Source organism: Oryx dammah, unplaced genomic scaffold (assembly GCF_014754425.2).
Source record: "Oryx dammah isolate SB20612 unplaced genomic scaffold, SCBI_Odam_1.1 HiC_scaffold_26, whole genome shotgun sequence".
Taxonomy (NCBI): Eukaryota; Metazoa; Chordata; class Mammalia; order Artiodactyla; family Bovidae; genus Oryx; species Oryx dammah.
In genome coordinates, this window is record NW_024070210.1 from 707,094 (window position 1) to 721,540 (window position 14,447).

Below are 14,447 nucleotides of genomic sequence, written 5' to 3' on the forward strand. Positions count from 1 at the left end.
AGGAAGCATTACTTCCCCTGGAACTAAGACCTTTAGGCCAGCAGACCATAAAGGCATGGGAACAGAAAGCAGACGTTTTTCTAGTGGATCACAGTGGGCAAGAGTGCGTGGCCCCACCCCCACATCTGCCGCTTGATTTCTGGACCCGTGAATCCTGGCTATGAGAGAAACGGCACCGTGTGCTGGATGGCGAGTCTGAGGGGTTTCGCCTTCTGGAGAAACTTGCCACCCTAACTTGCATGGTAACTGAATCTTCAAATGATCATTCCACCATGATATCAAGCCAGCTGCCTCAGAAGGTTGCGGAACATGGTTAAGACCAGTGAATTCCATCAGCTTGGTCTATTGCTGCACTTCTTCTGCTATGAAGTGAGTTCCTTGATCAGAAACAGTGCTCTCCAGATACCATGATAGTGCATAGGGAATTTTTTAAGCCTGTGGATCACAGTTTTGCAAAAATACTTCTTGTAGGAAAAGCAGTCCATATCCATAGTGCCTGCTCTAATTAGAGTGAAAATCTGTCCCTTTTACGATGACAACAATCCGGTGTAATCAACCTGCCCCCGGAAGCTGGCTGCTGACCCTGGGAGCTGGGGCCAGGTGAGGTACTCAGTGTTGGTCTCCAGGCAGTGGCCTGAAGCCAGATGAGCCTTGGTGAGTGGAAATCCTGCTGCTGAGTCCAGACCTCAGCTCCAGCCTTGCCTCCATGGTCCCCTTGCCCATGAGTCCCCTGGCTGACGACGGTTCGCTGGAGGGAGGCTGACAGACCAGCATATGCATTTGCCTGGTAAAATCCTGCGCTGCTCAGGTCACCCTGCAGTGACCCCTCACATAGGACACAAACACCTCGCGTTTTTGCCCGGAGAGGTCTGTCAACAAAGCTTTCCCCCACACACCTTTGCAAGTAGATGTCCTTGTCACCAGCTTTCCATTCATGCTCCTTCCAAGTCCCTGAGCAGCCAAGGTGTTGGCCACACCCACTGAAGAGTATAAAACTCCAGGTCTGGCCGTCTGCCCTTGCGGGTGCAGCGAATGACTAGGTAGGAGCACTGCTCGGCGTTCAGCCCGCTGGGCGGCTCTGTGCCCACCTCGCACACTGTGCAGAGCTGTTTGTGAGCCGAGCCTGAGTCCTCTGCCCCTCTTTCAGCCACGGCAGGGTCTCCCGGTGTGGCCATCCATAGATGCAGACTGGTGGAGAGAGGGCGGCAGAGCCGGGAAGGGGGCCGTGAGCATTCAGGCTGCTTCTCCACGCAGCGCGTGGCATCTTCAGCACCTGCGCAGTCCAGCCTCGTGTTGGCTGTTTTCACTTGACGGTGGAGCATTGCTGTGCACTCCCAACTCCACAGCTTGATGGACCAGATAAGTGGGCGTCTCGGGTGGCGTGTAACTTAGGGGCCCAGAGTTAAATGTTCAGGCCAAGTAGTGGACCAAGAGCTCTTTCTCAAAAGGGGAGTGGTTATCCTCAGAAGATGGCAGGGATTTGCTTCAAAATCCTTAGTGCTCTAGTTCACCACTCAGGGCTGGCAAAGGCTCCAAACAGCACCTGTCTACCACATCCAGCGCGCCTGGATCTGCTGAATCAGAGGATCCAAGTGAGAGAGCAGCTTCACAGTGGCCTGGACCCTTCTCTTCTTCTGGACTCCACTCAACAGCAGCTTTTCAAGTCGCTTGGTAAACGGCCTGGAGTAACACACCAGCGATGAGTATGCCGCTTCCCACATCCTGAGGCCCGCGGGGCGTCGTGCCCCTTGTTTTGGTGGTGGGAGAGGCCCCCTTCACCTTGGCAAAGCTGTCTCGAGGTGCCCTGCGCCGCTGGACTCCTAGAAACCCACCAGGGCGGAGGCCCCTGGATTTGAGGCAGATCCATCTCTGCCCTGTGTCACACGGGGGCTCACCAGTAAGTCTCGAGACATCGCTACTTCTTGCTCACCAGGCCCAGTCAGCCTAAAGCCACTAATGCAACCGGCCAGCGGGGTTGTCTGTGAAGAAAAGCAATCAAGAGCTTTGTGGACTGAATTACGACATAGGGCTGGAGAATGGATAACCCTGGAGGCCGGACGGTGAGGGTACATGGCTGGCTTTCCCAGCCGAGAGGAGCTCCTTTTGGAGGGACTGATGGACAGGGTGGAGGAAAACCAGAGCTTGTATTTATTTACTCAAGCGATGAAACCACGTCTGGTCCAGCAGCTGCCCCCAGAGCTCCCGCCTGGCTGAATCTGTAACGATCCGCTGGCTTCTGCTCGGGCCAGGCGGGCGGGCTCACAGGCGCGGCGGTGGGAAGCTGCGCCCCCGCCGCCTTCTCGTCCTCGCTGGGGGCGCGAGCCTCAGCAGCCGCGGGGGTCGCGCGCCGCTTTCTGACTCGCCGCGTCCCCGGGCGGAGGCGGTTCCGATGGCCCCCGCTTGGCCCTTCCCGCCGGAGCCGCCCTCGCTCCTCGGGTCGGGGCGCCGGTGCGGGCTCCCGCCAGCTGCCGAGCGCCTGTGCCGGCTTCGCGTCCGGCCCTGGCGCGGGAATCCCAGGCCGGGGCCCGGGACGGCCGCACCCGCCGTGGAGATGGACCTGCGCAGGGCTGGGCCTCCTCAAGCCCCTCTCTGCCGATGGGGCTCCGGGAGTTCGCGTCGGTTCAGGGCCAGAGGCCCCGCAAGGGCCGACGTTCGCTTTCCCCCGGGAGCGGTTACTCTGCTGAAAGGCTGGCGGGCCCTCTGGGGAGGCCTGGGAGGAAGACGCACAGTCAGCTCTCAGGGTCCCTCCACGGGGGCCCACGCGCCCCTCTGCTCGAGAGGCTGTGGGCGTGCAGACTGGCTCCAGGGTGGGAACTGACGGAGGGGCTGGACGGAGGAGGGCGGGAGCCTCGGAGGTGGTGGGGACGGCCGTGCCCTGGGCGGCGCGGGCTCACAGCTGTGTGCGTGCGTGTGCGTGTGTGCGTGCGTGACTGCAGTTATCAGATTGTGCACTTTACATGCTGACCTCAATTTTACTTCAGCAAAACTGCTAAATTTTTTAGAATGTGCCTTTTACAGGATAGATTGAGAATGAAATAATTTCTCACTATTCTGGCTTATTTAATATCAGAACTAAGTGATGAGAAATATTTCTTGTTAAAATCAAATTTAAATCGTGCCTATTATTAAAATTCCCAACATGACTTTGCTTATTTTAAATGTGCTTTTGGACAGTTTGAGAATGCCTCCGAAGGACAAAACCCTGACCACGGTCCTGAGAATCTAGGTCCCGTGCAAGGCCCTACCCGTCTGGTGGCGAGCTAACCTGACAGGGTCCACTAGTGGCCCCTCTGACTGGCGCCCTCTCTGGCTCCAGGCACACAGTCAGTCTTCCCTCTTTGCTTCCGCGCACAGTCAGTCTTCCTTCACAGGTTTCCTTCCCACCACAGCTCTGCCTCTAGAGAGACAGCATGTTGCTGGTCTCGATGGCAGGACTGTTCTGAACCAGATGATGATCAAATTTAAATTGTTTTTATTGCCGTTAGATCAGTTAGTTGGCATTCTGATTTTAGCAAGAGAAAGAGTCTGAATCAGATTATCTAAAATCTTAAAACTAGAGTGGATTTCTCAAAAATTTAAACAGGGTTCCTTCCCTTTAATCCATTAATTATTCACTTTGTCTTGTTATTAATAATTTTATTTAAAGCTTGGTGCTAACCTGTGACCCATGGGGTTTTTGTTTTGTTTCATTGCTATACATTTACAAACAGTGTAATAGCTGAATTATCCTACATTACTCTTTCCTCCCAAGATAACCATCCTGACTGTCTTTCCTGGTGTAAAGTCTATTCTTTACAAACTATGCACCATTCCGGTAAGCATGTTGTTGCCTTGTCTCCAGCTGTCTTAGTTGGCCGGTGCTGCTTCTGACCGTTGAGCTCCTCTGTCCCTTACTTATTGCCCTCCTCCCCCATGTCTGCATGCTTCCTTTAGTTTTTATTTGAGATGCTTCAAAATAATGTATTATCCAAATTGTCTGTTTGCTTGTTGTTATCTACAGGTAGCCTAAAGTCAAGACAAATGTGTTTTTCTCATTATCAGATTTCAAACTATGATAAGGATTTAGAATGAGATGAGAGCTTTCTCCCTGGTACAAGAATTCCTTCACCAGTCAGCCAGATGGTCATCTCTTTTCTGTCTGAGCCATCAGTGAACAGATAACTCTGTTGTATAAGATATTTTCAAGGAATCCCCTTCCACTTTTTAACTTTAGCAGGTAGAATTTCTCCCTCCTTAAAAAGAAGTTGAAATTAGCTTCCTCTAACCTCTGCAAGTTGGAGAAGGCAGTGGCACCCCACTCCAGTGCTCTTGCCTGGAAAATCCCATGGACGGAGGAGCCTGGTCGGCTGCAGTCCATGGGGTCGCTAAGAGTCGGACACGACTGAGCGACTTCACTTTCACTTTTCACTTTCCTGCATTGGAGAAGGAAATGGCAACCCACTCCAGTGTTCTTGCCTGGAGAATCCCAGGGACGGGGAAGCCTGCTGGGCGGCCGTCTGTGGGGTCGCACAGAGTTGGACACGACTGAAGCAACTTAGCAGCAACAGTAACCCATTGCTCAGTAGCAAATGACCTCAAAACTAGTGGCTTAAGACAGCAAACGTTTATAACCTCAGGGTTTCTGTGGATCAGGAATCTGGGCACAGCTTAGCTGAGTCCTGCACGTCAGGGTCACTCGCAGGCTGCAGTCGGAGAGTTGGCTGGGCTCTCAGTATCTCAGGGCTTACCCGGGGAAGGGTCTGCTTCCAAGCACAGGTGGTGGTTCCTGGATTCGGTTCCTCTGGGCTGTAGGACTGTGAGCCTCAGTTCCTTGTGGTGGGGGCCCCTGCAGCCTGGCAGCTTCTTCATCAAAGCAGGCAACAGAGTCTGCTGGGAAGGCGGGATGTTCTGTTACCTGATGCTGAGTGCACCATCTTCCCATCTTTCCTATACATTTGTGGTTATAACAAAGCCGCCAGATCCAGCCCGCACGAGGCTGTGGATACACGGAGAAGAGCAATTGTGGGGATGTGGGCGTCTCCCCACCATGCGCCTTTCACAAAAAAGTGGGAAGATCCCTGGTTTAGGTAAAAATTTATTTGTCCTTCCAATGAGTGTTGGAGCCTGGGCAAGGGTACCAGCCAAAGAATCTCATCCTGTTGTTATATATATATATATTTTTAGCATTTGTTCATTTGGCTGCACCGAGTCTTGGCTGCTGCACACGGGGTCTTCAGTCTTTACCGTGGAATACGGGGCCTGTGGTTGCAGCGGGTGGAGTCTTTTTCTTCTTTTCAGTTGTGACGTGTGAACCCTTAGATGTGGCACATACAGTCTAGTTCCCTGGCCAGGGATGGAACCCGGGCCCCTGCGCTGAGAGCACCAGGGAAGTCCTGCACGCATTATTCTTAATTATCCAGCAGACGTGGCCTCTGGAGATACAGGGTAGGGGGGTCAAGAAAGAACTCCGTAACAGGCAGAAGCAGGTGGTGGTGTGGGACGGTCCCCCTGGGGCAGCCAGCTCCGTGGCTCCGTGAAGGCGTGCTCCTGTGGAGTCGTGGGCTGAGGGCCCCCGAGGCCAGCCCCGTGCCCAGTCACCTGCGTCCTGTCCTTGGATCCTTACAGCCCTGAAAGGCAGGTCGCAGCATGTGCTGTCCTACAGATGAGGAGCTGCAGGCAGGTGGACCGGGGCTGACTGCAGAGAGACCGGAAGTGGCGTTATGCTCTCTCCAGGGTAGCGCTTGGTTCCCTGAGGCTGTGTTCTTTCCTGGTGAGGCAGACGCTTCTTTCAGGGGAAGGACTGGGAAGGGCTGGCCTGTAGGCAGCAGTAGGATTGATTTCGCTCATCTCTGGAGTGTTCAGTGAGCGATTTTTAACTCCTGAGAGGAAAAGAAATAGAAAGATATAGTTCTTGCCCTAAGAAAACGTACATGTTATTTGGGAAGATATCGAAAAAGTAGATGATGGTTGATAATGAGAGACGGTGTTGACTGATGGCCGAGTGGTAAGATGAGTGCTCTGGGAATCCAGGGGTCACAGGGCCTTGGGGTTTGGGAGCATCAGGCATGCCCTGATGGAGCTGCAGGGTGGCCTGGAGCGTGGGTGAGGGGACAAGCCAGAGCTTGGAGGCTCCGTGGAGTCCTCGCCAGCCTGTGGACGGCTGTCTGCGAGCCCGTGACCTTGTAAATGAAGTTCGTTTTATTATTCCTAGTCTAAAAGGAGTGTTCACTGCAGTTCAAAGCATGTGTGAAGAGAAAACAGTGGTAAGAACACCCGGAGATGAGCACTGCTAAAGCATTTCCTGCTCATCTCCTTCGCCTGAAAGATGCTGTGCTCACACTGGAAATGGGACTTCCCGTTTGCAGTTTCTGTGTGCGTTTCTGAGCATTCTCCAGTGACAGACTCTTCGTAAACATGATCTTGTGCTGGCTATGTGTCATACCACTGAGTAGACGCTTTACTGTTCTGCTCGTGTTGAACAGCAATTTAGAGTGAGCGAAGTGCAGCGAAGAGTCTTTCTATCTCAGGTAGGCACGTAAGTGATTCTGTCATTTTGGGACCACTGGGGAACCAAAAAGTGAAAGTCAGCGATGACATGGGGAAGACTGTGAACTTATAGACAGCAAACAGAAATAATCAAGCCATCTTCTGCCTTCTGCAAAAACAGTTAAAAGGTTATCTGCAAGCCTGGCTCAAGTGGTAAAGAACCAGGCTTGATCCTGGTTTGGGAAGATTCCCCTTGAGGAGGAGATGGCAACCCACTCCAGTATTCTTGCCTGGGAAATCCCATGGACAGAGGAGGCTGGCGGGCTACAGCCCATGGGGTCGCAAGAGTCAGACTTGACTGTGCACACGTGCACTGATTGAGGCTGAGGAAGAAAGCTCCTGGTTTAGTAAGTGGAGAACAGTTAGACGTCTGTTGCTTCAGTGAACATTTGTGCAGGACTTGCTATGGGCCAGAGCAGTGCTCTTGGCTCCACAGAATAAAGGAGTAAGACTGCTTTTTGTAAAGAAAGAGAGACAGTGCCTACTCCCGTTGAACTTACATGTTATTTGGGAGAGATAACTAATAGATAAACATGGGATAGTCTGTAAATTCCATGAAGAAAGAGAAAGGGAAAGTTAGAGTGTGGGGAAAGCAGCAGTCTTATGGATGTGGGCGATGGGGTGATGGGGGCCATGGCGCCGATGGGGGAGATGGGGGGTTGGGGCGATGGAGATGGGGGTGAGCACAGACCACTGTCCTGCAGGCCACTGGAAACTTGAAGTTGGGATAGCTCTTTGTTGTCACGTTTTAGTAAACATAACATACGCAAGCTTCCTGGTTTTACTGCTTCCATCATGTTTTATTACGGGAAGTTTCAAATATTTGCTGTGGTGGACACCCACATACTGCCATGATTCTACCATGAATATTTTACCACCCTTGCTTACTACAGATCTACCCACCTCTTCCTCCATCACAGGTTTAATTTTAATCTTGATGTCCTCACCCTTTACTCCGTTAATTCTTTGGCTAATTGGTTATGGATCTTTTTTACCATAGTGGTTTTTAGAAACTTAAACATCCATAATTGGAACAAATTTTACATTCGTTTCTATATTATAGATTTTTATGTTACTTCATTTGGTGTTTGCATGTAATTTCTTGATCCATTGGAGTTTACACGGCAAGGCCCTAGCCTTGTTCATCTCCTTCCCAGAAAGCTGGCTCCCTGGGGTGCGCGTCAAGTCAAGCCCGCCTCTCCTGTGTGGACTGGTCATTTTTTAAAAACAAGAAAGAAAAACAATGTGACTTTTTGCTTATGCCTGTTTCTCCAGTGGCGTCTTCTGTTCACTCAATATGGCTGTTAATTTATTCTACCACCGTTTCATTTTCACAGTTTCATAATACATTTTAACATGTAGTTAGGCGAATTCTCGCACTATTTTTCAAATTTTTCTTAGCTGTGTTATCACTTATTCTTGCAAATGAATATTAATATTATCCAGACTTAAAATACCTGGTTGAAATTTTAATTCATAGGTATAGCTTTTCTTTCCTCGTTTGAAAAACAAGGGTAATAAGAGCCTTTTGATGGGATTGTTGCCTGGATGAGATGGTAGCGCACTACACCTGAAGTGTCTGCCGTGCTTTGTTGATTCAGAGCCGGTTCTGATTTTCCAGAGGGCTCTAAGATTCGTGTAGAAGCAAGAGAAAACAGTCCTGGGTTGTTAACCAGTTGAGACACCCCAGCACTGGTGTGCCTTCACCAGTCAGGTGGGTGCAGTTCGGGTCTCAGGGGTAACTCCACAGTAACCACACACCTGATGCTTCACGTCCGTCTCGACCTGAGCATTCCAGGGAAGCTGTGTTGGAGGAAGGCAAGTCCGAGGTCACCCTGCCGCAGGTGGGGGGTTGAGCCTGCCGTCTCCTGGCCCTCGCAGCGTCCCCGCCTCGCCGAGCAGCCCGTCCCACTGCGCTTCCCGCAGGAGTGGTCCGCCGCCGCCTCCAGGGAGGCCCCCGCTGGCCCCGCTGCTCACCCGGCGGGTTGCCGACCCGCCGCGCTCACTGGGGAAAAGGGCGGGTCAGAGCGGTGGCTGTGTGTTCTGCCTGTTCCCCGGCAGCTCTGCCTCCGGCAGGAATTCCTGCAGATCTCTACTCGATTCCTCCCGATCGGACGCCCTCACCCGTCTGGCCTGCCCCTTCCCTGCATGTGGCCCCGGCGCCCCGTCTCGGGTGCACAGCGCGCTGTGTGTGTGTGTGTGTCCAGAACGCTGCCCTGAAGTGCGCGCGCCCCCCGCTGCTCCTCACAGGCTGGGCGTCTCGGTGGGGCCGCGCCTGTCGGCAGGGCCCGCTCCCCTCTCGCCAGCACTCTTTCCCTGGGAACCCAGCGCGGCCCGCAAGACCGACCATTCCTTCCGCCAGCACCTGGCATGGAGCCGACTTCGGTAACCGTGGGTGAGTCCAGCATAAGAAGCGCTAGTGCAGAGTCGGGGCCCTCAGGAGGGGTCCGCGAGGCGCTGCCTGCTGCCCTGGCTCACTCGCCAGCAGGGGGTCTGGAGCCTCGTCTTCCACGCGAGAAGCTCGTGGCTGCGGAAGGGAGGGCGGAGCAGCGGGCAGGCTGGGCTTGCCTTCCCTGAGGGGCAGGGTGCCCACGCCGTATGTCCTTCGAGAGGACCCTCTCTCATGCTGCAGCCCTGACGGGCAGGGGGCCATAAGGAGAGGGGGTGCGGCTGTGCGCCTTGAACTTTTATTTGTGTGGCTGTGTCGGGTCTCGGTTGCAGCTTGCAGGCCGAGTCGCTGCTCCGCAGGGTGCGGGACCTTACTTCCCTGACCAGAGATCAAACCTGCAGCCCTGCGTTAAGAGCACCCTTAACCACTGGCTGCGCTCTGCTTGTTCGTTTTTTGCTTGTTCTTTGAGCAATATTTTAGGTTCCCAGGATGGAGTGTTAGATGTAGAGTGAGCTTTGAAATGAGCAGCGCTGCTGGAATGCTTAGTTGGAAGTGACCGTCTCACCGTCACTCCCCGAGCTGCAGGCCGCCTGTTTCTCGGCTTCCTTAGGTGAGGGAGGGGGCAGGGAGGAGCTCGCGTCTGTCTGGCGTCTGCTTCGTTCCGGGGCTGAGCCAAGCATCACGCGCCACGTGTGCACTCGTGTCGGCAGTGATGCCCGTTTTCGGCAGGTCCTGCTGTTGAGAAAACAGTTGTGGAAGCTCTGGAGTGAGGACTCTGATGAACTGCTCCAAGGTCACACAGCCAGTGCTTGAACCTGACCCAGACGGGCTCCAGAGTTCTTGCTTGTATTGCACTGTAGCTGTCTCTTAATTATCTTTTTGTTCCAAAACAGTGTTACTATTCTGATGCACAACAGGGGATCTTTTTCCAGCCCAAATAATTGAGAAACTGTTTATCTCCACATGTACTGTGTTAAGCTTCCTAATTTCCATCAACCCCTTCCATTATATTTTTCTCATTTAACTGTTGGTCCGGCTCTTAAGAGGGACAGAGGTACATTAGGATTGGATTGGTTTCTTCTGTGACCTTAGAAGAATTTAAAATATGGTCATGTTAATTTATTTACTTGGCCTACGAGCAGAGCCCACTCTGTCCTGGAACACCACATGCCTTCAGGGGCTCCCGGGTCTGTTTCATCGTCGCCGATCATGAGGAGGGTGCTCTCGTCCATGAAGAGCCCCCAGCTCTGATGCCCCTTTGCAGACACTGAGGCTGAGCCTCCTCCAGGTGGCTCTGCTCCCTGCCTGGGGCTCCTGCCCTCCGCATCCCGCTGGCACCTTCTGTTCACTGGCACACGGGGCAGGGGAAGCGAGACGGGGTGGTTGGGGTTTCACTCGTCCTTGCAAACCTGAGTGCCAGTTTTCTCTGCTCTGAAATTTATTAAAGTTGTTTCCATTGTGAAAGCTTTCGTCATAGAGTCTGGTCCATAGATAGGAGATCTAACCCAATTCCAAGCCTTTTTGATTTTTCCCCTAATTAAATATTTGAATAGTAGTTTCCCATTATGGACTTACTTTGTGGCTCAGACGGTAAAGAATCTGCCTACATTGCAGGAGACGGAGATTCAATCCCTGAATCAGGAAGATTCCCTGGAGAACGGATTGGCTACCCACTCCCATATTGCCTGGGGATTCCATGGACAGAGGAGCCTGGTGGGCTGCAGTCCACGGGGTCCCAAAGAGTTGGACACAGCTGAGCTACTAACACGTCCCGTTAGGATTGACATACTGGAAAATAATCCAGTACTTTTGGTTTCTGCTTCTTTAAGTCTCAGGCATTTGATTTCATAGTCTCTCAGTTTAAACATTTCCGTCTCCATCTCTCACATACAGTTAAATCTCAGAGTGTGTCATGCCGCGATTCTTTCGGCAAAGAACATGGCCACTATAAATTCGCGCTCTGTTTGACCAGCAAGTTTTCTCTGCCCACAGGAGGATATTGAAGAGCGAGCCTCCGTATCCCCAGGAAATGGGCGCTGCAGCCAAAGACCTGATCCAGCGTCTCCTGATGAAAGATCCCGAGAAAAGGCTGGGCTGCGGCCCACGCGACGCAGATGAGATCAAAGGGCACCCTTTCTTTCAGGTGACACACACTGGGCAGGTGGCTTCCATGCCCTGCTGTTTCCAGGGCACTGGGCGTTCTTGGCGAGATGAGTGAACACGGGCATTTCACAGTCGTTTTCTCTCTGCTTCCATGTGTGTGATCCCTTTTTAAAATGACAGAGCCTTTCAGAAGGATTAGAATTCTACTTGTAAGGCCCTCTATAGTCTTTTTCTCTCTTTAAATGGAGTGAGAATGGGGAGGGTCCTAATAACAGTTGGTTTTCTACATGTTAATTGATGAGCGTTGCTAAGTATTGGTGTCCACTTGTGATCTGGAAATGGAGGCATTTAGACTGAGGAGACTTGTACCGAATCTTTGAGCCTCAGGTCATGAGCTGCCACCGCCACTGCGCTACGGTTTTTAGACAGCCATCTCTTCTCTTCTTTCCCAGGAGAAATCTTAGGCCATTCAAAATCGGCCTCCTTCTCAGTTGATATCTATAATATGTGAAGAGTTATTCAATAATTTTCATTGTACTTGAGACAGTGCTTTTCTTATTCTGCAAAAGCCTGATGAGCCCACTCTGCAGAGCCCCAACATGTCTGCTCACCCTAGTTTGCTCAGTGTAGTCAAAAAAAAAACAACCGTAGTTTTCGATAACTGGGAAAAAATAGACTGAGTTGGCTAGTTATTTCAATCTAAATAGTCAATCTGAAATATAATGACCTTGATTTCTAAAACTCTGAGTGTATGACTTTTAAATAATTTAATAATATCAAGAAACATGACCTAAATATTTATATCTAGAGGGACCATCAGAGTTTTATTTTGCAAACTGAGCTTTCACATTATCACGAAAATGAATGAAAATATCATATCAAAACAAACTACTGTAGAGTAAGCTTTCATGCTTAATAGAGAAAAACAGTAATTGAAAATAAGAATCTTATTTGCGAAAAAAAGGACACATTTATTTCAGTTTTAGCCATTTTAGAAAGTATTACTGTACTTCTTATAGAGGTTCAGTAGCATAGTGAGAAATACATTTAGAATAAAATTCTCAATATGTACATTTCTTAGATTAAAAGGTTAACATTTGAACAAACTATTTCAGATATCTTGTTCAGAAATTTGGCTCAAAATTTAACAACAAACTGTGGAAAATTCTTAAAGAGATGGAAATACCAGACCACCTTACCTGCCTCCTGAGAAATCTGTATGCAGGTCAAGAAAGCACAGATAAAGACATAGAACAATGGACTTGTTCAAAATGTGGAAAGGAGTACGTCAAGACTGTATATTGTCACCCTGCTTGTTTAACTTCTATGCAGAGTACATCATGCGAAATGCTTGGCTGGGTAAAGCTCAAGCTGGAATCAAGATTGCCGGGGGAAATATCAATAACCTCAGAAATGCAGATGATACGACCTTATGACAGAAAGCAAAGAGGAGCTAAAGATGAAGGTGAAAGAGGAGAGTGAAAAAACTGGCTTAAAATTCACCATTGGAAAAATAAGATCATGGCATCCGGTCCCATCACTGCATGGCAGATAGATGGGGAAACAATGGAAACAGTATTTTTTTGGGCTCCAAAATCACTGCAGATGGTGACTGCAGCCAGGAAATAAAAAGACGCTTGCTCCTTGGAAGAAAAGCTATGACTAACTTAGATAGCATATTAAAAAGCAGAGATATCACTTTGCCAGCAAAGGTCTATCTAGTCAAAGCTATGGTTTTTCCAGTAGTCATGTATGGATGTGAGAGTTGGACCATAAAGAAGGCTGAGTGCTACAGAATTGATGCTTTTGAACTGTGGGGTTGGAGAAGACTTTTGGGAGTCCCTTCGACTGCAAGGAGATCCAACCAGTCAATCCTAAAGGAAATCAACCCTGAATATTCATTGGAAGGACTGATATTGAAGCTCCTATACTTTGGCCACCTGATGCGAAGAACTGACTCATTGGAAAAAACCCTGATGCTGCGAAAGATTGCCATTTGGATGGCATCACCGACTCGATGGGCCTGAATTTGAGCAAACTCCAGGAGACAGTGAAGGACAGGGAAGCCTCGTGTGCTGCAGTTCCTGGGGTCGCGAAGAGTCAGACACAACTGAGCCGCTGAACAACTCAAGCAAAATAGCCCAAGTCATACTTTCCTGGAATCTTTTCCTCCACAGTTCCCTGTACTTATGAATATCGGAATATAGCTTTCATATTCGAGCAATTTTCTATAGCTTAGAGGAGTAATTTTAGGTTATTTAATTGCCTTGACTTTGTAAATGACAGGGACACTTCTGCTGCTGCTGCTGAGTCGCTTCAGTCGTGTCCGACTCTGTGTGACCCCGTAGACAGCCCACCAGGCTCCCCCGTCCCTGGGATTCTCCAGGCAAGAACACTGGAGTGGGTTGCCATTTCCTTCTCCAATGCATGAAAGTGAAAGTGAAGTCACATGTCTGACCCTTAACAACCCCATGGACCGTAGCCTACCAGGCTCTTCCGTCCATGGGAGTTTCCAGGCAAGAGTACTGGAGTGGGGTGCCATTTCCTTCTCCAAGGGACAGTTCAGGAAAGACCAAAATTCTACTTGCAAAGGCCCAAATGGAGTGGAGGTGGAGAGGATTGTAATAGCATTCAACTTTCTACATACTAAATGTTGTCCTGCTGACAACAGATGTCTTTAAGTTACCCCCTTTACTTGAGAAGTTCCTCCTAATACACGTACAGTAGCCAAGCACAGATCGTATGCTTGTAATGGAGAACACTGCAGCTGCCGAGAAGGAAGAGCACAAGCTAGCAGGTCGAGAGACTGGCCCTTCCACCAGCGAATGTCTCGGTGAAAGGATCCTTCTGATTCCCAGGCTTCAGTTTCCATCTGGATCAAAAACCCCTTCCAGCTGGAAAGTTTGAAGATCTGTAATTTAGTGACTGTGTCTCCATTGCCTCCACAAGAGGGCACAATAAAAACATTTTATGTTGACTATATGTCATCACGAAGTGCAAGTTCCATGTTTTACCGTCTCCGAGATCAGTATGCAGCTTACAGTGGGCAGAAATTTGCTATTCTGATTGGTCATGCTTCTTCTTTCTTAATGGTATGTAAAGTAACGGTGTATCTTACTATCAAGGATGACATCTTAGATTATAGGAGAAATATATTGATATTATATATTTGTAATATCAAATACATTGATTTTATATATATATATATATATATATACACACTGTGGGATTCAGTTCAGTAAGTATTATCAGAGACTGTTTTAAGTGACAGAAGGAGAACAACAACAAAAAAGAACAGACGGTTGGATTTGGATCCTATGAGAGAGCAGTTTATCAGACAGTGAGTGACTGACATGGGTGAGAAGGAGGCCTGCATTACGCCCTGCGGAGAAGAGGCCATGCTGAAGCCCCTGACTACAGTTGAATGAGA

General features: G+C 50.0%; 1 protein-coding gene across 4 annotated transcripts in view; it reads left to right on the top strand.

The window, feature by feature from the left end:
• Positions 1–14,447, top strand: part of RPS6KA5 (ribosomal protein S6 kinase A5) — a 123,947-nt gene that overhangs the window by 87,016 nt on the left and 22,484 nt on the right. For all 4 annotated transcript variants that reach the window (XM_040227464.1, XM_040227463.1, XM_040227465.1 and 1 more), the window contains one exon: positions 10,907–11,057. In XM_040227464.1, coding sequence (XP_040083398.1) covers positions 10,907–11,057 — 151 coding nt within the window. The remainder of the gene's footprint in view (positions 1–10,906; positions 11,058–14,447) is intronic.